This window comes from Dipodomys merriami, unplaced genomic scaffold (genome assembly GCF_024711535.1).
Source record: "Dipodomys merriami isolate MVZ:Mamm:240054 unplaced genomic scaffold, mDipMer1.0.p SCAF_32, whole genome shotgun sequence".
Classification (NCBI taxonomy): Eukaryota; Metazoa; Chordata; class Mammalia; order Rodentia; family Heteromyidae; genus Dipodomys; species Dipodomys merriami.
The window spans coordinates 387742-415022 of record NW_027204715.1 but is presented as its reverse complement, the minus strand read 5'-3'; the positions used below and the strand labels follow the sequence as shown (position 1 = coordinate 415022).

Genomic DNA, 27281 nt, shown 5'->3' with positions numbered 1-27281 from the left:
TCCTGCACAGAGCCCCAGAAGGCAGGGCGGGGGCACAGGGAGGCAGCAGAGGCCATGGCTGAGACCAGGGCAGATCAATAGATGAGCAAACCTGAGCAAATCCACTGGGTTCCCTTTGTGTGTCTGGCCCAAATTTGGTACTTTTCACACGGTTTCAAGCCCTTTCATTATTCTTATGCATGTTACGGTGATGTCAATGACCTTCGATGTTACTGTTGTAATATTTTGAGCATAAAAACCAAGTTGGCACATGAAATCCATAAGTCAGTGTGTTCCAGTTGTTGCACTCACCAGTCTCTCCCATCTCTCTTCTCTTTGAGGCTATTTGACCAGCTAATATCCTGTACTGTCCCCAAAGTATCCAAGTGAACAGAAGACTCACATATCTCTAAGTCAAGAGCTGGAATGGCTAAGTTTAGAAGAAAGGTATGTTGAAAGCCAAGATAGGGTGAAAATTAAGCCTCTTTCATGGGACAGCCAACATGTGAAACCAAAGAAAAAGTTACTGAAAAAGTGAACACACAATACTACTCCAGTGAACACATAAATGATTCCTAGCAAGACAGACTCAATGTAGAAGTGGAGAAATTTTAATAGTTTAGACAGAAGATAAAACCAGATTTTCTCCCCTCTCTCTCTCTCTCTCTCTCTCTCTCCTCTCTCTCTCTCTCTACCCCCCCCTCCTCCCCCCCCCCCCCGTCATGGGGCTTGGACTCTGGGCCTGGGTGCTGTCCCTGAGGCTCTTCAGCCCAAAGCTACCACTTGAACCACAGCACCACTTCAGGCTTTCTGGTGGCTAACTGGAAATGAATCTCATGTACTTTCCTGCCTGGGCTGGCTTTGAATACAATCCTTAGATCTCAGCCTCTTGAGTAGCTAGAATTATAGGCATGAGCCACTGGCACCCAGCCTACTACCTTCTCTTAAGCCAAGGTTATTCAATGAAAGACCCTGACTCCCTACAATTCTAAGAAAACTGGAAGAGGCAAGGAAAGAAACTACAGAAGACAAGGTTGGATCTGGGAGAGGTTTTCTTACAGTTCAGAGACATAAGAGTAGAGATGAACCAACGGGTCCTGACCCGGGCTGCAGTCAGCCACCCAAGAGACGCAGCTAAGGTAGGAAGGAAGGTGCCTTCATTACCCTCAGACTTTCAATGCAGACCAGACAGTCTTCTATTGGAAGGAGTGCGCTAGGACTTTCCATTACTATAAAGAAAGCCTGAGAACAATCAGTCTAAGAGAAGGAAAGGTTTATATTGGCTCAGGGTTTCAGTTCATGGTCTCTTGCCACTGCTGCATTGAGCCTGTGGGGAGCACACACAGCAGAGGAGAACACTACTCCCCTCACGGTGGCCAGAAAGGAAGGACAGTCCCCTAAGTGCAGACTCCAGTGCCCTAACCCTTTCCAACAAGGCCCTACCACGTCTCAGCAGTGTCATTTCAACACACACACGCTTCCAGAAGCAAACCACAGCACCTGGTTTCAAAGCTTCAAAGGACCATCAGAGCCTCTCATCAGAGGCCCTGCAGTTGGTGACTGAGGATGGAATAAATGCTCCTTTATCATTAAGGAGTGTAGTTATCCTCTGCCTGTGCTCCATAATATGACAACACACCCTGGGTGACCACTCCCGTTCACAATAGGCTTTACTCAATATTTTAAGCCCATTGTCCAGAACCACTGTTGCTCAGAAAAAAAGACTCCTTTCAAAATACACTCATCGACAGTGCACACAGCCACCCACAAATACTGGTAAGATACCATGAGATATCCATTCTGAAGCCCTACCTCAAGGAGTACAAAATACATTTTATAAGGATAGAGCTGCCACAAATAGTGATTTCTTGGATGGATCTTGGGGGAAAAAAATTGAAAGCCTTCTGGAAAGAAATCCCCATTAAGACTACATGTGAGCCAGAAGCTGGTGTATCTCATGCCTACAATCCTAGCTACTTAAGAGTCTAAGATCTGAGGATTGCAGTTCAAACCCAGCCTAGGCAGAAAAGTCTATGACTTTCTTATCTCCAATCGACCAGCAAAAACCCAGAAGTAGAGATGCAGTTCAAGTAGTAGAGCACCAGCCTTGACTCAAAAAGTCAAGTGAGTTCATGAGTTCATGCCCTTGTACAAAACGCACATACAAAGACACATGGACATACGCTCACAGGAAAACATGTCATTCATGAAGTCAGTAAACATATCAATGCTAAAAGAAGTATGGAAGATGTTGATCCCAGCCCTCATGGAGAACTGTGAGGAGTTAAGGACTCCAGTCAGGGGTCACTGCAGAGGTGGCAGATCCGGAATCAGAGTGGAATCTGCAGGTATGACTGAACTGCTGAAGTCTCATGGTAAAACTCTGCTTCTTACAGAGGAGCAAACAAAGCAGTCAAAAGGTTAAGTCTGAAAACCATCTGGGCACAGCGACATCTTCGTACCTTCCCACTGTGGCCGCAAAGCTTTCCTTTGAATGGGGCAAGTCCTCTGGCGCAAAATGCAGTCGTGAAGCTTTCCGTTCACTCTCTCTCACGGGACGGTCATCTAGGGAGAACAGCAGAGGTGGGTGAAAGGCCTTCACCCTGAAGCTCAGGGCAGAAAGGCTCAGCCCCCAGGTGCGCACCATCACGCCCTGCAAATCTGTTCTAGAGCTGCCGGCATCAGGGGCACCGCCAAGTGCACTGCAGGAGGTCAAGCCTACTCCGATACAGCTCCCGGCTCAGAAGGTGCTGTGGGCAAAGGCTGCGGACTGTGGGAGAGCAGTGCCCTCGTGAGGGGCGTGCATACACATGGCCTTCTCCAGTGTGCACACCAGATGCACACTAGGAAGTCTGTATGGCTGGATGGCAGTGGCTCCCACCTGTAATCCCACCTACTCAGGAGGCTCAGGCCCAAGGACTGCCAGCCAAGGCAGGGAAGTTTGAGACTCTTCTCTCCAATTAACCTCAAAAAACTGGGAGTAGAGCTGTGGCTCAAGTGGTAGAGCACTTGCCTTGAGCACAAAGGCACAGGGACAGAGCCCAGGCCCAGGGCTCAAGACCCAGGACTGGCAAAAAAAAACTGTGTGGAGAACAGGATGAACTGGCTTTTGAGTGTGTCCTTAGAAAAGTCTGGATCACTAGACAGACAAGTCCCATGGCCCTCAGAAAAGACTCTACCAAGAGCTCTCAGGATCTCCTGACACACATACAGAGGATGAGGTCATGACCTTGAAACGTCACATGATTTCCTACAGAATTATAGTTGTCCTTAAGGTCCTCTACTACATCCAAAGATCACTCCTCTATGACACTCACTGAAAAATCATAGCAACAGTAATACTGCAATAATTGTCAAAGCAGAAACCAAGCATTTTGACTCAGGTGAATGCCAAGCCAGAGTTCTCTTCCTTCTGCACTGATGTCCAGGGAACCAGCACTCATGGCTCCTGTTTTCCTAATCCCGCCCTCTCCATTCTCAGATCTCCATCTCCACCTCTGCCCTCTCATTGAGTGGCAGGACCTTCTCTGCACTAGGGGCGCACCCTACCAGCTGACATACCCCTTGGAGTAGGCCTGGGCAGGACTGGGGCTGACTCTGGTGCCTTACTCCACCTCTACTCCTGATGGCCGCACTGCTTCCTTCCACAGACCCCATGACCATCCCATCCCCCGTGCACCCCACAACTACCCATCCACAACCAGAACCAATATGCCTCAGGCCCGCACAGCATGGACGGAGACCTAGGAGGCTTTGGGCAAGATTCTTCCAATGACTTTGATTGCCATATTGTTCCTTTATTGTGTCTGGAAATACCCTGGACATGTAGTAAGTCCAATTTCTTCTCTATATAAACATCTTAAGATTCTGAATCTAAAATTTTTATGGCAATGGAAAGATGCTTTAAAATGCCCTTGAGTATAGTGCTTTTAGAAAGATTCAAACTCATCTGTTTATAAGTTACCTGATTTAACAGTCAAGTAGAAACGAGAATGCAAGCACATGTCCCAAGTATCAAATTAAACATGGAGATTCCATGCAGAGTTTGAAGTAAACAGTATTCTCTGAACCCAGCCCACTTGCTCCTCACACAATGCAGCCTTGCCCCCAGAAGCCCGTCACCTAACTGCTGCTGAGACTTTCATCACAACAGACTCAGGATATGGAGTCTAGAGACCCTGGCCAGCTTTGGATCTACACTGTGATGATGACATGATGGCCTGGCCATCTAGACCAGTACCAGCACCGTCTCTCACTGAGACCAAGAGCCTGGGCAGCAGGCTGACAGTGCCTGCCTTCTGGGCCAGTGTGCAGCCTGCTGTGTGGACATCAGAGATGAAGCCAAGGGGTAAACTAGGATTACGACTGTCTGTATACTGACAAGCGCCAACAAACTTTCATACACTCAGCCGCACAGCCTCTTCTTGCTGCTAACTCTCCAAAGGAACAGGGATGACACCCATGTCTGTAGACATCACACTTAGTCAGGACATTTGCTGTGAGTGAAAAATACTCCTCCTTCTGCTGATTCTTTTTCATTTTTTTCTGTGTAGGATCTGGGACCTGGACTCAGGGCCTAGGTGCTGTCTCTGAGCTTTTTTGTGCTCAAGGCTAGCACTCTTCCCCTTGAGCCACAGCTCCACTTCTGGCTTTTCTGGTAGCTAACTGGAGTTAAGAATCTCATGGACTTTCTGCATAGGCTGGCTTCTAATTTTGATCCTCTGAGCTCAGCTTCCTGAGGAGCTAGGATTACAGGCGTGAGCCACCAGCACCCAGCTTCTTTTACTTTTGATGATGTTCTGGGTTCAGAAGAATAAACAATATGAGGAGGAAGTCTGGTTTCAATTAAAACCCAAATGTCAGGAAGTATTTATGAGTCTCTGACCCTGACAGGCACTGCCGTGGAAGTGTGCAGGCATGACCCCATCACTGTCTGGCAGGCCCCCGAGCCCTTCAGGCGGCTCTTCAAGACCCTCGGCTGCGTCTCCGCAAGGACGTGGGCCATCAACACGAAAGAATCAAGTCCCTCTACAAAGACAACAGCATGACCCACACCCTACAGCACAGCCTACCCAGCTGTTGGAGCTTGGGGAGCATATGGACAACAAAGAGGCGGTAGTCAGACTCGTTTTTCACGACAGGGTTCAGCCGGAAGTCCACATCCTGGAGTTCAGCTAAGGCGTGGAGCCGGAATACCTCTGCTAGCGAGGAAATACAGTTGTAATAGAGATTGAGGCTCTCTAGGGAGATCAGGTACTGAATGCCCTGTTAATCAGAAAAGATACAAATCAGTTCACACTGCAAAGTAAACCATTAGTAGGGGTGGACCAACCAACCTAAACACACTTGTAACAAATACATGCTGGTATCAGAAACATAAAAATGGAGCATATTCTCATCTATGAAGTTCTGTTTTTCACTAAAAAGCAATGATGTGGTTATTCTGAATATAGAGTGGCAGTCCTAATGGTACTTTAAATATGACTACTTTCTCCTAAGTGCCCAGTATGCACCAACGAACATGTTTTAAACAATTTCACTGCACACAGTCTGTCAGGGTCAAAATACTACTCCATTTTTATTGTTGCTTGGGAGATGCTGGGAGCTGAAGAGCTGTGTCTGCTGAGCTAGGTTCTGAAGCTGTGGGGCAGTAGGATCTTGCATTTCTGTCCAGGCTAGAACTCTCCCTCAAACCTCTGTGACATTCTCCCACAGCAGGGCTTACTCATGAAACCTTCACTGTGTATGGTTATTGGTGACTTTTCTTTTGAATTTGAACTCAGGGCCTTGTGGCTGCCAGGCAAGTGCTCTGCCCTAACCAACGACTAGGCACCTGCTCGCTGCCCAGGCTGCAACAAGCCCCGCGCTCACTCCTTGCTATTTAGGGCAGGAGGCCAAAGTCAGGTCCTAAGTGATCATAAAGAAAAAGAAAAATGGGGCTGGGAAGGTGGCTCAGTGGTAGAGCGCTTGCCTTGCATGCCTGAGGCCCTGGGTTCGATTCCTCAGCACCACATAAGAAAAAAGAAAAAAGCCAGAAGTGGTGCTGTGGCTCAAGTGGTAGAGCGCTAGCCTTGAGCTGAAGAGCTGAGGGACAGCGCCCAGGCCCAGAGTTCAGGCCCACGACCGGACCCCCCCCCAAAAAAAAAAAAAAGAAAAGAAAAAATGCAGAGATAGGGAGTGGGTAGGGTGGCATGTACATGTCAGGATTTGGGATCTTGTTTAATTCCTTTAAAGGTATTTCACCTTCTTCAGAAAGCTATGGCTTTGACTACAATCTAGTTGACAGTAAACATGGTAACAACACTTAGAATCACTTTAAGTGCACCGTTTATTAGTGTTACATCCATATTTTCCACTCACACTGATAAACTCACCTCGAGGCTAACCAATGAGTTTCTTGAGAGATCTAAGGATTTTAGACCTGTCAAATGCATCAGAGAATTTCCTAAGTGAGTTATCTTCTCTTGGTATGTTCCAGGAATAGATAATGACTGAAGTTCAGCTAAGAATAAAAAATAGTAAGATTTCAACCTTTTACATTTAAACACATTACAGGAAGTCTCTAGAAACACAGTAGATACTAACGAAGACTGTTTGACAAGCTGGTGCCAGCTCCTGGGCCTCTCGCTGCAGAGCAGGTGTACACTTGCCAGTGCTAACAAAGAGCAACACCTGCCACCCCCATGTCTTGTCTCCTCAGTGCCCAGCAGGCCCCTTCCCTCTACCCTCGTCACAGGATGTCTGGTTGTCACCTCTGGTAAGTCTGAGGTCTATTTTTTTCCCCACTAGAATCTCTGACCCATCATATTTCTGCACAGTAGTCTCCCACCCACGGGTCCCCATCTTGTGTGCCCAATACCCCCTGTGTTTTGGGAATCGAACCCAATCTCCCCCCCCCACGGCAATGTATCACCGCAGTGGTCTCTGTACATACCCCAGTGGTCTTGAATAACCCTTCTTCTTGCTTTTGTTTGACACAGGGTCTCACTACACAGTCCACACTCTGAATGCTTGACCCTTCTGTCTAAGCACACCAAGTGCTGGCTTATAGGTGAATACCATCACACAAAATCTGGTCTTCCTGATCTTCAACAAGTGTCATTGAGTACTCCCCCTCCAGCCCCCTCTCCTTCCCAGGAACTCTCAGCAACCCTAGGTCCACTCACTGCCTCTGGAACCAGAAGCCACTTATTTCCAGGACACCAAATGCTTGGCATGTATGTCATCCTAAGGAAGGCTCGGTACTCAGTTGTTATATATGCCACCACAGAAATAAGTTTCTATAAAAAAGACAAGAGTGGGCCTGAAAGTGCCAACCACTTTCCCAGGAAAACTTAAATCTCAAAAGAAGCTTTGCTTTGAGTTTAAAATGTGACCTGAGGCCAGGTGTGGTGGCACATGCTTACACTCCAGGCTGGGGAAGCTGAGGAATGAGGACTGAATTCAAGGCCAGCCTGGTCTACACAGCAAAACCATTATCAAGACACAAAAATCAAACAAAACCACCATAAAAAATAAAGAAGAGAGAAGAAAAATGTCATTTGAGGACTTCCAACGAGCCTTGTGCCAGCCCTGCTTCCAGGGAATGCTAAGGAAAAGAATGGGCCTAGCAGCGGACCGCGCCTTCTGTCCTGACAAGGTGGGCCATGTATCCTCCACCGCAAAAGCCCAGCGGCCATGTCAGCAAGAAGGTGGCCCAGGGCTCACTGAACCTCTAAGAACTAGATCTGCTAACTCTGCAGGGGAGGACCTCCTGTAGCACAGAGGTGACCCAATGCCTGCCTGAAGAACAGCCCTACGGCTTCCCTAACGCTGCATTAGACAGCAGGTGTTTTCAGACCTTTCTGGCTGGACATCCATTACAACAGCCAAGCCCATCCAAGACTGGACATCTATTACAACAGCCAGGCCTATCCAAGACTGGACATCCAGTACGACTGCCAGGCCCATCCAAGACTCCATCCTGGTTCAAAAGGTAGGTCCCCCACCAAAGGGCCATATCGTACCTTCCAGGAGCTCCAGCCCTGCCTCCCCCATCCCCTGCTCCCCTCTCCCCCCCTCTCCTCCCCCCTCCCCCCGGCTCTCCTCCCCCCTTCCTCCCCTCCCCCCTCCCCGCTTCCCCCTCCCCTCCCCCCCCCTCTTCTCCTCCCCTTCCTCCCCCTCCCCCGGCTCTTCTCCCCCCTCCCTCCCCTCCCCCTCCCCTCCCTGCTCTCCTCCTCCCTCTTCACCCCCCCCCCCCCCCCCGGCTTCCCCACCCCCCCCTCTCCTCCCCCTCCCCGCTCTCCTTCCCCCGCTTCCCCCTCCCCTCCCCACTCTCCTCCTCCCTCCTCGCTCTCCTCCCCCCCTTTCCTCCCCCCTCCTCATCCCCCCCCTTCCCCACTTCCCCCCTCTTCTCCTTCCCCACTCCCCCGCTCTCCTCCCCCCTCCTCATACCCCCACGCTTCCCCACCCCCCCTCTCCTCCCCCTCCCCGCTCTCCTCCCCCCTCCTCCTCTCCCCCCTTCCCTACTCCCCCCGCTCTCCTCCCCCCTCCTCCCCTCCCCCCGCTTCCCCACTCCCCCCCTTCCCCACTCCCTCCTGCTCTCCTCCCCCCTCCTCATCCCCCCTCCTCCCCCCCCCCGCTTCCCCACTCCCCCTCCCCGCTTCCCCACTCCCTCCCGCTCTCCTCCCCCCTCCTCCCCTCCCCCCTTCCCCACTCCCCCCTCTCCTCCCCCTCCACATCCCCCCCGCTTCCCCCCTCCCCCGCTCTCCTCCCCTCCCCCCCTTCCCCACTCCCCCCCTCTCCTCCCCCTCCACATCCCCCCCCCCGCTTCCCCACTCCCCCCCCTTCCCCACTCCCTCCCGCTCTCCTCCCCCCTCCTCCCCTCCCCCCTTCCCCACTCCCCCCCTCTCCTCCCCCTCCACATCCCCCCGCTTCCCCACTCCCCCCCTTCCCCACTCCCTCCCGCTCTCCTCCCCCCTCCTCCCCTCCCCCCTTCTCCCTCACCTTCACCTCTCCCCCCTCCCCCCCCCCCCCGCCCGCGACCGTTTGGGGCGGGAAGAGGCCGCGCTTCCAGACTCGGCCTCCGCAGAGGGCCTCTCAGGAGGCCGCCGCCACCGCCCGGGTGCGCCCGTCCTCCCGCCCGCCGGCCGCGCACCCAGGTCACGGTGGGGACCGAGGCCACTACGCTCCCGGACCTTCTCCTCGCACAGAACCAGCCGCGGGCCCGGCGCCATGTTTTCAAACTCAGCGGCCGCGCGCTGCGCCTGCGCACAAGAGGGACCTGGGGTGGGCGTGGCCGCCAACGTGTGGTCCGGACCGGAGGGGTCGGGAACTGACGTAGAGGGGGCGGGGCCACCGCCAGGGGGCGGGGCCAGGAGTCCTCCACCGCTCCCACGCAGATACGGAATAGGGGGAGGAGGAACGGGATGGGGCGGGGCCTCCGCCTAGGGGCGGGGCCAGGAGACCTCACCTGGGTCTGGGTCTGGTCTACCTGCTGGTACCCAGGTGAGGAAGGGAGACCTGACTGACCTGACTGACCTGACTGGCCTGACCTGGTACCTGACCCCCTGGGGGTCTGCCGTAGCCTGGCCTGGCCTGGTACCTGACCCCCTGGGGGTCTGCCGTAGCCTGGCCTGGCCTGGTACCTGACCCCCTGGGGGTCTGCCGTAGCCTGGCCTGGCCTGGTCCCTGCTGCCGTGGAGCTGGAGACCCTGCCTCTCCCTCCCGGCGCCCGTCTCCCCGCCTGCCTGGGCTTAGTCCCTGGTCCCCGCCCAGCCCTCGGTGCTGTGCCCCGCCCCGGCCGAGTCCTCACACGGGACTCACCTCCTCCACTTTGACCCCGCTTCTGCCCCACTTGGGCAGAACAAGCGCCAGGCGGTGCAACAGCACCGATACTGGAACACTGAGGCGCGTCTTCACCCGAGGAAGAGGCGGAGAATGGGTGCAGGCCGTGGGCGCTCAGCCGGAGAGGCCGGGGCCGGGACCGGTGAGGCCGGGGCTGGGAGCTGAGCCGGGCCCGGACCGGTGAGGCCGGGGCTGTGGAGCGCTGACTGCACCCAAGTTATACGAACGATGTTAAACTGAAACGCTAGGATATAACCATATACACAAGAATCCCTTTTATATACTAAAAACCTTTATTTATCTATCTCTGTATAGCTAGACAGATCTATACAGATATATATGTGTATAGAGAGAGAGAGGAAAACAAAAAGAAGCTACAATGAAGTTCGCCGTTCCCTGGATAGCCTGTGTGGAACAGCTATTTTGTGTAAATACCTGCATCCCTCCAGGCTGGGGACATGACAGAGCTCGGGACAGAGTCTGGGGCCAGGAGGAGGGCAGCCTCGGCCTGGCAGAGACAGACCTGAGCTGCTGGGCCGGGACCCCGGCTTGCGATTGCCAGAGTGCAGGGAAAGCAAAGTCATGGTCCTTAGAGCAGCCCACACTGAGGAAGATGATGTTCTCACCAACACACACACACATACACACACACACACACGTCCTTAGAGCAGCCCACACTGAGGAAGATGATGTTCTCACCAACACACACACACACACACACACACACACACACATGTCCTTAGAGCAGCCCACACTGAGGAAGATGATGTTCTCACCAACACACACACACACACACACGTCCTTAGAGCAGCCCAAACTGAGGAAGATGATGTTCTCACCAACACACACACACACACACACACGTCCTTAGAGCAGCCCAAACTGAGGAAGATGATGTTCTCACCAACACACACACACACACAGACACACACACATGTCCTTAGAGCAGTACAAACTGAGGAAGATGATGTTCTCACCAACACACACACACACGTCCTTAGAGCAGCCCAAACTGAGGAAGATGATGTTCTCACCAACACACACACACACACACACACACACACACACACACGTCCTTAGAGCAGTCCAAACTGAAGAAAATGTTTCTCACCAACACACACACACACACATGTCCTTAGAGCAGTCCAAACTGAGGAAGATGATTTTCTCACCAACACACACACACACACACACACACACACACACACGTCCTTAGAGCAGTCCAAACTGAGGAAAATGTTTCTCACACACACACACACACACACACACACACACACACACACACACACACACATGTCCTTAGAGCAGTCCAAACTGAGGAAGATGTTTTTCTAACCAACACACACACACACACACACACATGTCCTTAGAGCAGTCCAAACTGAGGAAGATGTTTTTCTCACCAACACACACACACACACACACACACACACACACATGTCCTTAGAGCAGTCCAAACTGAGGTAGATGTTTTTCTCACCAACACACACACACACACACACACACGTCCTTAGAGCAGTCCACACTGAGGAAGATGATGTTCTCACCAACACACACATACACACACACACACATGTCCTTAGAGCAGTCCACACTGAGGAAGATGATGTTCTCACCAACACTCACACACACACACACACACACACACACGTCCTTAGAGCAGTCCAAACTGAGGAAAATGTTTCTCACCAACACACACACACACACACACACACACACACACACACACATGTCCTTAGAGCAGTCCAAATTGAGGAAGATGTTTTTCTCACCAACACACACACACACATACACACATGTCCTTAGAGCAGTCCAAACTAAGGAAGATTTTATTTTTCACCAACACACACACACACACACACACACACACACATGTCCTTAGAGCAATCCAAACTGAGGAAGATGTTTTTCTCACCAACACACACACACACACATACACACACACACACACACACATGTCCTTAGAGCAATCCAAACTGAGGAAGATGTTTTTCTCACCAACACACACACACACACACACATACACACACACACACACACACATGTCCTTAGAGCAATCCAAACTGAGGAAGATGTTTTTCTCACCAACACACACACACACACACACACACACACACACATACACACACACACACACACACACACATGTCCTTAGAGCAGTCCAAACTGAGGAAGATGTTTTTCTCACCAACACACACACACACCCCTCCTAACACCTCAATATCATTATCTATAACAGATGATGCCATCGACTTGGGGATCCTGAGGGGTGTTTGGTCTGATTTTCTGGGTGGTCCACATACAGTCCGGTGAGGGACAGAGACACACAGGATTGACCAAGACTGGAGCACCCGGGGTCACAGCAGACGTGAGAAGCACTTTTCCTGGGGCTGCAGGTACGGCTTCTTTTCCTGCTCCGTGACATCAGTCTTTTCTTTTTTCATTTGTTTGTTCTTGCTTTTTTGGCAGTACTGACGTTTGAATTTAGGGCCTTGCTTGACTAATATGCTACCACTTGAGCCATGCTTCCAGCCTTGCTTTGTGCTGGTTATTTTTTTAGGTGGAATCTCTCAGACTTTTCTGCCTTGGCTGGTTTTGAACCATAATTCTCTGGATCTCAGTCTCTAGCTAGTATCTCAGGCATTAGCCATTGGCACTGTTCCTGATGGACACCTAGCACCCAGCACTATGAGAGAATCAATCTGTATTGCTTTAAGGGAGTAGGTCTGTGGTAATGTGTCACAGCAGCCACAGGAGAGAAAAATGTTTGTCAACTTAAATAACAAAAGAGAGCAAGTCTCCAAAGACAGCTAAGTGTGTTTGTGGATGAACATTCCATGCAAAGTCCACACCACAGAGGCCCTCTGGGAAGCAGAAGCTGGGGCACAAGCAACTCCATTTTGAGACCGATCAATTAAATAAAGGCAAAATTCAATAACGTGTCAGGACACAAGAAGAGCCTGAAAATGAGCTCGACAAACCTTAAATAGGAAGCGCTCCACGATGCTCGCACCATCCCCCCACCCAACCTCCACAGGCTTCTGGGTAGGTCCTGTCACTTTGCTAGAGTCCCTGCAAAGCCCTCCCAGTACCCTCTCTGTCAGAGCCCTGCGCTGCTGCTGCTGCGGAAAGGGACCGACCGCTTCCATGATTAAAAAAAAATTCTGAGGCCCCCTTTCAGTATCAGGAAACAGGAAGTCATAGCCTTTAAAAATCCAATTAGCCACACACTTTCACTCATTAAATAAATGTTTTCACTTTGTACCCAACTGATTGCCAGATATGCGCAACAATGGATCTGACTCACCTGTTTGTGCTCATGGCCTCTTTCCTGCCCAGAACCTTTGAAGTTCTGCGGTGGCCACACCTGGCCCACTGGTGGGGCAGGCTGGCACACACCTGTGTTCCTACCTGTGTTCAGACATTGCCTCTCCATCTGCTGAATACCCATCTTTTTGGAATCCAGAAGAGTAAGGGGGGCACAGAAATGTGAGGGACAGAGTGCACAGGTGCAGCAGGGCCCTCACAGACACTTGACAATGAGCCACACAACCTGTGACGTCCGTTGGGTTTTATCTCTTATTCCCTTCCAGGTTCGTAGCACTGAGCACCATTTCATGCTCTCTGGTAGACTAATTGGTCAACCTTTCGCTCATTATCCACCGGTGTTTGGTTAAAGGCTCACAGGCCACTTCTTCTGGCCTGATGAGAAGCACGGAGCTCTGCGTGTGGTCCTGGCGTGGCCGTGGGTAACAAAGAGGTCAGTCTGTCCATCAGCCCGTGCTCTGTGACCTTGCTGTGAATTCACAGGAATTTCAAACATAAGCAGCGATGTCTGGTACAGAGACAGCCTTATTCTTTCCAGTCTCTGGCCTTGACCCTCTGTCTTGCTTTGTGCTGCTCACTGGGACTTGGCATGGTGCAGAGACCAGAACTTTGCCCGTCTCAGGAGACAGTATCCAGTCTCCACACGACGGCAGTGTTGGCTGTAGGCTTTGCAATAGATGTTCTTTGTCAAGTTAAGAAAGTTCTCCTAATTCCAAATTTGCTGACACTCTTTGGTGTCTCTTCTGAACTGCTCAGCTGGTAATACATCAATACATCTCTCTCTCTCTCTCTCTCTCTCTCTCTCTCTCTCTCTCTCTCTCTCTCGCTCGCTCGCTCGCTCGCTCGCTCTCGCTCTCTCTCTCTACACACACACACACACACACACACACACGCACATGCACATATTGGTCTGGTTAAAGGTTTGTAAACTCTATTGATACTTTCAAAGACCTTGTTTTTAATTTCATTGATTTTTCAATTGTCTTCCTATATTCAATTTCTTTGATTCTCTTATTTTTATTTTTTTCTTCAGCTTTGTTTAATTTGCTGTTTTCTCTTAAGGTGGAAACAGATTATTGTTTCTAGTTCCCTTCTTTTTTATTTTTTTATTTTTTTTTAAACTAGGGCTGAGAACCGAACCCAGTGCCTTGGGCACGCCAGGCGGGCGCCCTTCCGCTGGGCTAAACCCCCAGCCCCCCCTTCTTTTTTAAAAATAAACTTTCCAGGTTTCCTTCTGTTTTGAATGTAAGCATTTCTTTATTCTTCTCTAATTAAACGTTCCTAAAACAATCAATTATTTCTACATGCTTCTCTCTAAGGATGGTTTTTTTCGTTTATTTTACTCTGTCAGTAATTTATAGTTTTCTGGAATAACCTCCTAGGCCTTGTATTGTCTAGAATGATGTTCATTTCCCACGTATTTTGGAGTTTCCAAAGAAGTTCCTGTTTACTGCAGTTATAATTTTTGGTTATTTCGAAGCTGAGACAGGGCCCATCTTGCTGAATGCCCCTTGGGGGCCTGAAGGAACGTGTACGTTGGTGTTCGATGAACCACTCCACAACGCCGCTGTGTCTGTGACCCGGGGCTCAGCCCCTTCCTTCTGTAGCCTTGCTGATCTTCCTTGTTTACTGCGGAGAGTTGTGGCAGACGGATGTTCCCTTCAGTGGGGGTGCCTGCGGCCCTGGCGACCATTGGGAGACCAGCACTGAGGAGGAAGGTATCATGAGTGAGTCATAAAGGTGGCCCTGACTTACTAGGACTGGGGTCCCCACAAAAAGCCTTCTCGGTGTGAGTGCGGAAGAGGCCAATGCAAGGACACAGCAAGCAGACGGCTTCTGGGCCAGGGCAGAGGCCTCCCAGGAGCCTGATGGCTGCACAGCGGAGGCAGCCGCAAAGGGCCAGGGCTGCACATCTGGGCCTGACAGGTTGAGCAGCCCTGCGGGGGCTGAGGGCGCGGGCTCCGGTGTGGGGCGTCCCGTGGGGCTGAGGGCGCGGGCTCCGGTGTGGGGCGTCCCGTGGGGCTGAGGGCGCGGGCTCCGGTGTGCGGTGTCCCGTGGGGCTGAGGGCGCGGGCTCCGGTGTGCCGTGTCCCGTGGGGCTGAGGGCGCGGGCTCCGGTGTGGGGCGTCCCGTGGGGCTGAGGGCGCGGGCTCCGGTGTGCGGTGTCCTGTGGGGCTGGTAGCACTTGCAGCCCTGTTGCCAGGTATGTCTACAATTAGGATTATGTGGGGCTCCACTGAACCTACTGAGCTTGCACATGGTGTTGACCTCAGGTAAGCTGACCCTGTTTGCACATGGTGTTGGCCTCAGGTGAACTGACCTTATCTGCAGGTGAACTGACCCTATTTGTACATGGTGTTGACCTCAGGTGAACTGACCCTATTTGCACATGGTGTTGACCTCAGGTGAACTGACCTTGTTTGCACATGGTGTTGACCTCAGGTGAACTGACCCTATTTGTACATGGTGTTGGCCTCAGGTAAACTGACCTTATCTGCAGGTGAACTGACCCTGTTTGCACATGGTGTTGACCTCAGGTGGACTGACCCTATTTGCACATGGTGTTGACGTGTTGACCTCAGGTGAACTGACCCTGTTTGCACATGGTGTTGACCTCAGGTGAACTAACCTTGTTTGCACATGGTGTTGACCTCAGGTGAACTGACCCTGTTTGCACATGGTGTTGAACTCAGGTGAACTGACCTTGTTTGCACATGGTGTTGACCTCAGGTAAGCTGAGCCTGTTGGCACATGGTGTTGGCCTCAGGTGAACTGACCCTGTTTGCACATGGTGTTGACCTCAGGTGAACTGACCCTGTTTGCACATGGTGTTGGCCTCAGGTGAACTGACCTTATCTGCAGGTGAACTGACCCTATTTGTACATGGTATTGACCTCAGGTGATCTGACCCTGTTTGCACATGGTGTTGACCTCAGGTGAACTGACCCTGTTTGCACATGGTGTTGACCTCAGGTGGACTGACCCTATTTGCACATGGTGTTGACCTCAGGTGAACTGACCCTGTTTGCACATGGTGTTGACCTCAGGTGAACTGACCCTGTTTGCACATGGTGTTGAACTCAGGTGAACTGACCTTGTTTGCACATGGTGTTGACCTCAGGTAAGCTGAGCCTGTTGGCACATGGTGTTGGCCTCAGGTGAACTGACCCTGTTTGCACATGGTGTTGACCTCAGGTGAACTGACCTTGTTTGCACATGGTGTTGACCTCAGGTGGACTGACCCTGTTTGCACATGGTGTTGACCTCAGGTGAACTGACCCTGTTTGCACATGGTGTTGACCTCAGGTGAACTGACCCTATATGCACATGGTGTTGACCCCAGTTGAATTGACCATGTTTACTTATGCATGGCGTCCTGTGTCTGATACCTTTAGCTGCTCAAGCATCTGCTTTAGTACTCCAGCGCTCCTGATGGGTGTTTGTTTGGTACACCTTTAGTATCCTATGACTTTCTACTGATTATATTTTATATGCAAAGTGGGTTTTGTTAACAGTGGGTTTTGTAGATTCCACCAAATTCTATCATTTTATTTGTTTAGTTTTGTGCTGGTCCTGGGGCTTGAACTCAAGTCCTAGGTGTTCTCCCACAGCTTTTCTATTCAGAGCTATGTCTACCACTAGAGCCACAGGTCCACGTCTAGCTCTTTTGGTAGTTAGAGGTAAGAGTCTCATGGACTTTCTTGTCAGGGTTGGCTTCCATGATCCTCAGATCTCAGTCTCCTGAGTAGTTAGGATGACAGTTGTGAGCCACCAGTGCTCAGCTTTTAATTGGTTTTGATCATTTATGTTCGTTTCCATTACTGAAAAAACAATATATACACACCATTTATACGCCTTTTAAGTTGTTCTTTGCTTTCTTACTTTGTTTTGGATTGTTTGGTTTTCTTAGTATCTCATTTTGATTTATCTGTGGATTTTTTTTATTGTGCCTTTGTACAGCCGTTGCTCCAGGGATATATTTACTAACTCATGAGTCACCAGAGCTGCCCACCTGCCACTGCCACATAGAAAATTCTGTCATTAGATGTCCCAACACTGCCTTCCACCATGGGTTGTATTTTAAAAACTCATCTATACTGTCTATAAGAAATCCACTTGAAATATGATATTGTCAGTTTAAAAAGTAAAAGGATGTGAAAAGATTCACTAGCCAAACTTCCAATAGGAGATCTCAGATCACCCTATGAGTGTGAGCAGAGTCAGGACTGTCATCTGCACCAGGGGTTTCCATCTGCCCCTCTTCTGTCTTGGTGCTGTGTGCCCACTGGCCTGCTTCCGTCTGCCTAAAGAACTCTTTTTAACCCATCCTCTCTTATTTTTATTTATTTTATTTCACCTTTTTATACTTTTAATATTATAAAGGTGATATACATTTGTCAAGTAACTTTTTGGACAATGTTACCCCTTCCCTCTTCTCTCTGTTTTCTTCTCCTGTCCCCACCCCAAGTTGTCAGCTCATTCAACAGCGTCCAGTGAGTATCACTGCTGCGTATGTTCACCTGCATATCCTTATCCCCGCACTTACCCTCCCAAAGACATGTAAATGGGCACAACAGAACAAAAAGAAAAGAAAACAGAGACAGCAAAAAAACTCTTGTTTTGGTTTCCTGGAGTTGGTTTGGATGAGTACTATTTTGTATGGTCAGATGCACATTGTGTCTTTCTGTCCCTCTCCTAAGAGTATCCTCCTAAGAGTATCCTAAGAGTATCCTCTCCTAAGAGTATCCATTTCCCTGCAAATACCATAATCTTATTCTTTGTAATGACTATGTAAATTTCCATTGTGTATAGGTATCACAGTTTGGGGATAAACTCATTTATTGTAGGGCATCTGGGCTGTTTCTACAACTTGGCTAGTGTGAATAGTACAGCAATGAACCTGCATGGACAAGTATCTTTATTATATTCTGGCTTTAGATGTTCTGGGTAGATGCCCTGGAGTGGTGTGTCAGGGTCATCAGGAATGGGACGTGTGTGTGTGTGTGTGTGTGTGTGTGTGTGTGTGTGTGTGTGTGTGTGTGTGTGTGTTTGTGTGTGTGAGAGAGAGAGAAAGAGAGAGAGAGAGGGAGAGAGAGAGAGAGAGAGAGACAGACAGACAGACAGACAGACAGACAGACAGACAGACAGACAGACAGACAGACAGAGACAGAAACAGAGACAGAGACACCTGAGGTCTGAACTCAGTACCTCTAGCTGTCACTTGCTTTCCCGTTCAAAGCTGGTGCTGTAACCCTTGAGCTCACTTCTCTCTAGCTTTTTACTGGCTAAGTGGTTATAAGAGTCATACGGAATTTTCTGCCTCAGATGGCTTCAAACCTTGATTCTCAGATTCCAGCCTCCCAGACAGCTAGACTTACAGATGTGAGCCACCAGTCCCAAGCCGGCCCTCCTCTCGAGCAGGTGTGCTGGTCTCATTCCCCTGCCTGAGAAGGGCTCTCTTTTCCCTCTGTTCTGATGGATATGTTTGCAGGACAATGCCACAACTTGGCGATGATGTAAACATGGGTATTGCTATTGTAAAGGTGATGTTAGAGGGCTTGCCTTGACAGTGTTGCCCCTTCCCTCACTCTCTCCCAGTTTTCCCCTCACATCCACACCCACACGTGGTACAGTTCATTTCAAAGTGTCCAGTGAGTGTCACTGCTACATTTGTTTGCCCTTTGAGACCTTTTGTTTCAAGTTCTTCATGTTCTTTGCCTGATGGGAATTCTCAGTCCTTTGAGTTACCATTCTCGTAGGGAATATGTCTTCTCTCCCTGACTGCTTTCCTCCTCTAAATTCAGTCATTTAAACACTTTTCCCAAGAAACGCATTATGGACCATCTTGGGTCACTCAGCAGACAGAGGCAGAGGCTCATCTAGTGGTTGGAATCAGTCGTCTTCTCTGATTGACGTGAGCCATGGGAGATGGGTGATCATCTGCTGTGGTCTTTGGGGAAGAACAGAACCAGACGCTGGGGGGTGGGAGGGTGGTTCCACCACAAGCCAGTGCAAAGGGTATTCAAATCCTAGTGCTCAATGCTGTGACCTGGTTTGGAAACAGAGTTGCTACAGATACAACTAACTTAACAGGCCACACACTAGACATGTGTGTTATAGGCTGCATTATTCATAATAGCCAAGTTCCAGAAACGCCCAGATGTCCTGCAAAGTAGATGAGTGGATAAAAAATGTGGTGCATATACACAGTGGGATTTTCCTCATCCATGAGAAAGTTTGCCGAGAAATGCATGGACCTAGAACAAATCATGCTTAGTGAGGTAAGCCAAGCTCAGAGAGACAGCAGCATGTGGATCCTAGATCTAAAACGTAACTGGACATGACAAGGATGCATTTACACACAGGAGAGACCATACCTCCTCTGAACATTTGAAATACTATTTGTTGAAACAAATTCCAGGAAATGAAAACATGGGTGGTGATGGTTTTGGTGGTAGTAGTTTTAGTGGTAGTGGTGGTGGTAGTGGTGGTTTTGGTGTGGTTTTGGTGGTGGTGGTTGGTGGTTTTGGTGGTGGTGGGTGGTGATGGTGGTTTGGGTGGTGGTGGGTGGTGGGTTTGGTGGTGGTTTTGGTGGTGGGTTTGGTGGTTTTGGTGGTGGGTGGTGGTAGTTTTGGTGGTAGTGGTGGTGGTGATGGTTTTGGTAGTGGTGGTTTTGGTAGTGGTGGTTTTGGTGGTGATGGTGGTGGTGGTTGGTGGTTTTGGTGGTGTTGGTTGTGGTTGGTAGTTTTGGTGGTGGTGGTTATGGTTTTGGTGGTGGTGGTGGTTTTGGTGGTAGTAGTTTTGGTGGTAGTGGTGATGGTAGTGGTGATGGTTTTGGTGGTGGTATGGTTTTGGTGGTAGTGGTGGTGGTTTTGGTTGTTGTTGGTTTGTTGGTAATGGTGGTTTTGGTGGTGGTGGTGGTTTTGGTGGTGGTGGTTTTGGTGGTGGTGGTGGTTGTTGGTGGTGGTGGGTTTGGTGGTGATATGGTTTTGGTGGTAGTGGTGGTAGCTTTGGTTGTTGTTGGTGGTGGTGGTGATGCTTTTGGTGGTGGTGGTGGTGGGTGGTGGTGGTTTTGGAGGTAGTAGTTTTGGTGGTAGTGGTGGTAGTGGTGGTGATGGTTTTGGTGGTGGTGGTGGGTTTGGTGGTAGTATGGTTTTGGTGGTAGTGGTGGTGGTTTGGGTTGTTGTTGTTTTGTTGGTACTGGTGGTTTTGGTGGTGGTGGTGGTTTTGGTGGTGGTGGCAGTGATTGGTGGTTTTGGTGGTGGTGGTGGTGGTGGTGGGTTTGGTAGTGGTATGGTTTTGGTGGTAGTGGTGGTAGCTTTGGTTGTTGTTGGTGGTGGTGGTGATGCTTTTGGTGGTGGTGGTGGTGGTGGGTGGTGGTGGTTTTGGAGGTAGTAGTTTTAGTAGTGGTGGTAGTGGTGGTGATGGTTTTGGTGGTGGTGGGTTTGGTGGTAGTATGGTTTTGGTGGTAGTGGTGGTGGTTTGGGTTGTTGTTGTTTTGTTGGTACTGGTGGTTTTGGTGGTGGTGGTGGTTTTGGTGGTGGTGGCAGTGGTTGGTGGTTTTGGTGGTGGTGGTGGTGGTGATGGTGGTGGTGGTGGTGGGTGGTGATGGTGGTTTTGGTGGTAGTAGTTTTGGTGGTGGTGGTGATGGTTTTAGTGCTGGTGGTGGTTGGTGGTGGTATGGTTTTGGTGGTAGTGGTGGTGGTTTTGGTTGTTATTGATGGTGGTGGTGATGGTTTTGGTGGTGGTGGTGGTGGTGGTGATGGTTTTGGTGGTGGTGGTAGTGGTTGGTGGTTTTGGTGGTGGTGGTGGTAGTGGTTGTTGGTTTTGGTGGTGGTGGTGGTGGGTGGTGGTTTTGGTGGTGGTGGTGGTAGTGGTGGTGATGGTTTTGGTGGTATGGTTTTGGTTGTTGTTGATTTGTTGGTAGTGGTGGTTTTGGTGGTGGTGGTTTTGGTGGTGGTGGTAGTGGTTGGTGGTTTTGGTGGTGGTGGTGGTGCTGTTTGTTTTGCTTCTTTTTCTTTTGAGGAGGAGGTGCAGAAAGGGAGCAAGGAAAGGTGAGCAAATGCAGTCATGTTAGTATCCACTCCATGGTGGACAGGGACTGGAAGGATAACGGAGGGAAAGCAAAGGAAGGGGAGATGTCTAAAAAGGAAGCGTACTCATGACCTGACTTATGAAAGGGTAACCCCTGTACCACACCTTAACAATAACAATAAAATGATATTTTAACAAAGGAGGAGCTTAGACATGCAGACAGGCCGAGGGATGTCAGCTGTGTGGGGGCCAAGGTGGGGCCAGGAGGGCTGCAGAGGCCGGGGCTCTGCCCTGGCACCGGGGGCAGAGCCTGCTCTCCACATCTTGACCAGGACCCCATCCTCGGCACTGACTGCCCCCAGGGCGTGGTCCTTTGACTCAATACCTGGTCTGTGAGCCTTGGAACAGAGGGCCGAGGGTGAGTGGTATACTTGGAGCCCTGCTGGCTCAAGGGAGGGGCTGGTTTTCGTTCTTTACCCAGGGTGTGCAGGCAGAGTCAGATGCCCAGTCACATGCATGAGCCAGGATCCCCTTTCAGGGGATATCAGCAAAGCCCATGGCCATGCGGTGGTCCCAGCTGTCAGAGAAGGAGGCTGGGCAGCCCGTGGGACGCTTGACAGAGAACAGTTTGGGGGGTGTAGCCTGGGCCTGGGAGCTCCGCCTCACAAGCTAGACAGGCCTCCTGAAGACTGGGAAGTGCGCCTTGTCTCCAAACACCGAACTGGAAAACCCAAACTAAGAATGGGAGCCCAGGAGTTTAAACCAACACGGACGCAGGTGGCCAGGGGGAAGTTGGACAGGGCACAGACATATTTGGTTGAAGGCAGTGGAAGCCATGAGGGAGCAGGCAGATGCCTGGGAGACGTGGCGGTGAAGGTGCCAGGGACTGGGTCAGGTCTTGCCCCGTAAGCATGCCAGTCCTTTGAAAGTATTGTGAGGTCAGGGCTGGTTTGGGCACTGAGCTGGGCAGAGAGGAAGTGCTTTTCCTTACCTTATACCTGGTAGTCTGAGAACAGCCATCTATCGGGGCCTTGTCCTGCTACAGAGCCGAGAGATGCTTATCAGCGTATCAGCAACAATGAAAGAGAAATGTAATGGCCTAAAAAGTCAGTCCAAGGGTGGTGTCCAGCATGGAGTCAGGGACGACCCGGGGTGGATATGGGAGACAGAAAACTAGCAAAACTGACACGGAAAGAGATCAGAGTGCGGCACTCACCGAACAACACCAGCCAGCACATGGCTAAGACACAATGAACTGAAGAGGAAGCCCATACACCTAATGTCAGGACTGTGTGTAGCACAGTCGCCACAGTAGCCACCCGCCCTCACAGACCACCTTGGCAGTAGCCTAGTGATTGTGTTAAAGAAGCCCCAGAGGCATGCACCAGTTAAAACTCACAAATAGTTTGTTTCTGGAATTTTCCATTTGCTGTCTTCAGAACAGAGCTGACCATGGGTAACGGAAGCGGTGGAGGCAGGTGATGAGTGTGATTCCGATACACGACCTTCATTAGAGCATTTAGCACACCAGGCCGCCAGGAGTCTACTTAGAAGGAAAGAAGCCCGCGTAACGCTGTCTTCGGTGCCAGCAGGGCTCTGTATCAGGATCCACACTCATGCCCGCGGTCCCACCCACCCTCAAGTGGATGGTGAAGGTCTCAGATGGACTGGCTGCGATCAGAGATGCCGCTGGGGCAGACCCTGGCTCCATCCTGAATTCTGTCCTGCAGTGGATAAGCCCTGCTGTCCCTGTGGGCCTTGTGAACGGTTCCTAGAAGGAGGCGTCCCAGCCCAAGCACAGTGCTCAGTGCGCTGCTGACCCCCCAGGTCTGGGGCAGCCACACAACCACACTCAGATGCCTGGTGCACAACACGGTTCGGAGATGCTCGCTTCCACAGCCAAGCAGCAGATACTTCTCAAGAGTCTGGCTCCACTGGGACCTGCATGGCAGTTTGAGCTCTGTTGACGGATGTTTTCCTTTCTCTCCTGGGTGTGTGGTGCTTTGGGAGCGGACCTTGTGCAGAGCCTACAGTGTGCTTCTGACTACATTACTTGTAGCAAGCTTGGCCCAGTGAGGTGTGATTGCAAAGAGAGGAGGAGACTGAGACCCTCAGAAGCAGCCGGAAGACAGAGGAGATGCCTGCTCACTGCCTGGCGGAAGCTGGGCGGCAGCACCGGACCGAGCCTGGCACTTGTGTAGCTTCACTTCCAAGTGATACAGAATCACACTGTCTTGCCAGCAGTAACTGGGAGCGCCGAGTGGCAAGGGAGCGGCCCTCCTGTGCTGCTGCCTGGGCCAGTCCCAAGGAGAGCACACCTGCTCCACTCCAAGTAACCCCACAAGTACCTCGTGGCATTTGGGGCACTGGCATGGAATCTCAAGTCATTGTCTCAGGTTACAGACCCAAAAAACACCATTATTTTTTTAAATCTAAAATGTGCCAACATTTCATACTGTCTCTAAAGGAAACAGGTTGCAGAGCAGCCGTTATTTTCTGTCTGTTCATGAATGAGAAGCAGACAGGAGCAGGCAGAGGTGAGGGGCCTCCCAAAGAGATTCACCACGTTTCTGCAGAGGTCTGTGAAGCAGGAGTCTGGGCATGCGGCTTGTCAGTCAGTGCCCAGCTGGAAAGCTTCTCCACCCAGACCTGCTGCCTCACAGCCGCAAGGGCAGAGGAGATCCAAACACAGATAGGACAGAATTTCATGGTATAGGTCCCTTAGGTGGCCGAGGCGTATAACTTCAGCATGTTTGCAGCACTGTGGATGGTAGTTGGATGGGTGGTAAATGAATAGATGGATGGTGGATGGATGGATGGATGGATGGATGGATGGATGGATGGATGGACAGCATAGGATGAATGGATGGATGGATGGATGGATGGATGGATGGACAGCATAGGATGAATGGATGAATGGATGGATGGATGGATGGATGGTAGTTGGATGGATAGGTGGATAGCATAGGATGGATGGATGGATGGATGGATGGACAGCATAGGATGAATGGATGGATGGATTGGTAGGTGAATGGTTAGGTAGATAGCATAGGATGAATGGATGGATGGATGGATGGTAGTTGGATGGATGTGGACGGATAAATGGATGGTAGATGAATTGGTGGATGATGAATGAAGAGACAAAGTGAGCTTCACTGTGAAAACCTCTCATGAACCATGTTAGTTGCATGGAAAGGTGAAAGATGGATGAATAGGCAACCTATGCAAAGATAGAAGGAAATTGCTTACATTTTCAAAAACAAATGCTGGAATAATGCATGCACCCACAGGGGCTTTGGGGCACGAGAGACAGTCCAGACATAAGCCTGGAGGCATGGCTTACAGTGGAGTGCCTTTGCAAGGCACTCAGGGCAGAGGACAGCAGGGTGGCCGTGTGCACAGCCCCTCGCCTGCCTGCGTCCTACCTGTGGACTCCACAGACCGGGGCCCCGCCGTTTCCTGTTAACTTAGAGACACACCAGCTCAGGGCAGACGGACCTGACACCAGGGCAAAGGTCTGGAGGCTGCAGACGGCCAGAGTCCCCCACAGAGCGGGAGCCTCTCCTTCCTGCCCCTCACCGTGGCAATGGGAAGATGGATGGCTCCCGTGACCTCACTACTGAGCTCCTCGTGAGGAGGGCCATGCTGGGAAGCAGTGAGCGCCCACCGAAGAAACCTGAGACTGAGGAGCAGAGTATCCGCAGGGTGCTCTAACTGGGCGGGACAAATGCGAAGCCATTGACCCAGCATGGAGAAGGCTCAGCTCACTGAGGAGGAAATCCCGCCGCCCATTTTAGGATTCGTGAACAGGATGCAGAGTTTGCTCCAGAGCCCGGCCCAGGCTCAGTGCGCTCACAGGAGGTCCCCACCGCCCTGCTAGCTGCCTGAGCCTGCCACACTCACGCCTGCCACACTCACACCTGCCACACTCACTGCCTGAGCCTGCCACACTCACACCTGCCACACTCACACCTGCCACACTCACTGCCTGAGCCTGCCACACTCACACCTGCCACACTCGCTGCCTGAGCCTGCCACACTCACACCTGCCACACTCACTGCCTGAGCCTGCCACACTCACACCTGCCACACTCACACCTGCCACACTCACTGCCTGAGCCTGCCACACACGCCTGCCACACTCTCACAACCAGCGTGAGTGGCAAGTGTGAGTTACACAGCATCTGGGCAAGGAACCAATGTCCACACACTGAACAAGGCGCTTCCTGGGTCGGACCCTGCCGCTCCACCCAGCTCTGCACCGGGTCGGACCCTGCCGCTCCACCCAGCTCTGCACCGGGTCGGACCCTGCCCCTCCACCCAGCTCTGCACCGGGTCGGACCCTGCCGCTCCACCCAGCTCTGCACCGGTCTGACCACAGCTTCCGCAGTGAGCGGGCCAGGGCCAGGGAAGGTAGTTCCCGAAGGATGCACCCTCCAGAGCCCACGGGAGCCTGTGGCTGGACCTGGGGCGCACGGGTCCAACCCTCCAGGCAGAAAGGCATCCAGCAGAACCCTGGACAGATAAAGCTCTGTGCTGAGCCAGAGTGGCCCTGCCCCCCACTTCCAACCCCGTCCTGGAGAGCAAGGGGAAAGGCCAGGATCCAGGACACAGCTCAGAGAGAAATCCCCAATGGAGCTGCCTACTAGTAATTTAAACTTCTTTAAAACTCCAAGGAACAAGAAGGCGATTAGGAAAAAGCGACACAAAACCATAAAGTGTGACTGACACTCGGTGTGTGACGTAAGGGCACAGCAGCGTGGACCACAGACCGGCCTGCTCGCGCAGCCTGTCTGCACTGGTGACAGCGGTGCGCTCCGTGGCTGTCTCGGTGCCCGGCCTGGTCAGCTGCTCATTGCAGAAGTGCTCTATACAAAATCAAGGCCACGCCGCCGGCCCAGCCCGCTCAGCGCCTGGTCCTACATTAGTCCGTCCTGGGCTGGTGGGATGTTTGCAGGCGTGCTGAGTCCAAAGTGGTATTTAGGTAAAACTCTGAGGATTGGTGAACGTTCCAATCGGTGAAAGACATTTCTCCACTCAACAAAATGTCTTCTGTTTGGTCTTAAGTGTTTTATGGTGCGGCAATTCTGTTACGCGTATGTAGACACGGCACTGTGCCTTCACACTCACAGCCACGCTCAGACGGCTTCACACATTCACTGTGAGGGACACCTGAAATCTCCCGCACAAAGGATGGCTCTATCCGTGATTAGTGATAGTTGTATTTTTTCTGACCGATATTTATTCTTTCTCTTTCTTCCTTTATTGCACTAACACACCCTAGTAAAAGCCAGGCCAGAGACGTCTAGCAGAGACATTCTGACCTCTACCTGACCTTAGGGGAAAGCCCTAAGTCAAGTGTGATGTTGGCTGTAAGTTGTTTCATTGTTTGTGCCAGTCCTGGGGTTTGAACTCGGGGCCTGGGCTCTGTCCCTGAGCTTTACTTTTTCCCCTCAAGGCTAACTCTCTGCCACTTGAGCCACAGCTCCACATCTGGCTTTTTGGTGGTTAATTGGAGATAAGAGTCCCATGGGCTTTCCTGCCCTGACTGGTTTTGAACTGTGATCCTCAAAATCACAGATCTTGGCCTCCTGAGTAGCTAGAATTCGTTACAGGCTTTAGCCATAAGTTGGCCGTAAGTTTTGATGGCGGAGAAGTTTTATCCTGATTCCTCTGGATTTCAGTAAATGCTCGTTCAGCTCCCATTGACGTTGCATTGGGTTTCCAGCCAGAGCAAAGGCCCTGGCCCCTGAGCAGCCGAGGAGGGGCAAAGGCTCTGTGAGGGGGGTGTGTCCACAGTTCCGCTCATCCCACGGAGCGTTCCCCACAGAGACCGGAACGCCAGATAAAGAACCAATTAAAGCCCGCTTCTTCATCTACTTTCATTTCATCTGACAGCAGAACCTAATCTCTGCTTATCTTCCCAGGACAGGGAAATGGCCAACAGCTTTGAACTCTGCCGGGAGGGGGTTGCCCAAGGAAGGCTGATGGCTGAGGGGTGGCTTCTGGAGAGCTGAGACCCAGAACTGTCCAGAACAAAGCTCGTGGCCGGCCGATGGGAGGGTCCAGACAGGAAGGGAGGGACGTGGGGCACCAGGTGATTGAAGAGACCAGCTG

At 51.3% G+C, this 27281-nt stretch overlaps 1 protein-coding gene across 3 annotated transcripts in view; it reads right to left on the bottom strand.

Moving 5' to 3' along the window:
* Positions 1 to 9208, bottom strand: part of Cep72 (centrosomal protein 72) — a 33361-nt gene extending 24153 nt beyond the window's left edge. For 2 of the 3 annotated variants that reach the window (XM_070042110.1, XM_070042111.1), the window contains exons 1-4: positions 9116 to 9198; positions 6354 to 6481; positions 5052 to 5244; positions 2442 to 2544 (exon numbers count right to left, since the gene is read on the bottom strand). In XM_070042110.1, the coding sequence (XP_069898211.1) occupies positions 2442 to 2544; positions 5052 to 5244; positions 6354 to 6481; positions 9116 to 9194 (503 nt within the window). In that variant the 5' untranslated portion in view covers positions 9195 to 9198. Of the gene's footprint in view, positions 1 to 2441; positions 2545 to 5051; positions 5245 to 6353; positions 6482 to 9115 lie in introns of all 3 variants that reach the window. The other variant, XM_070042112.1, reaches the window with a different exon arrangement.
* Between the last annotated feature and the right edge of the window lie 18073 nt (positions 9209 to 27281).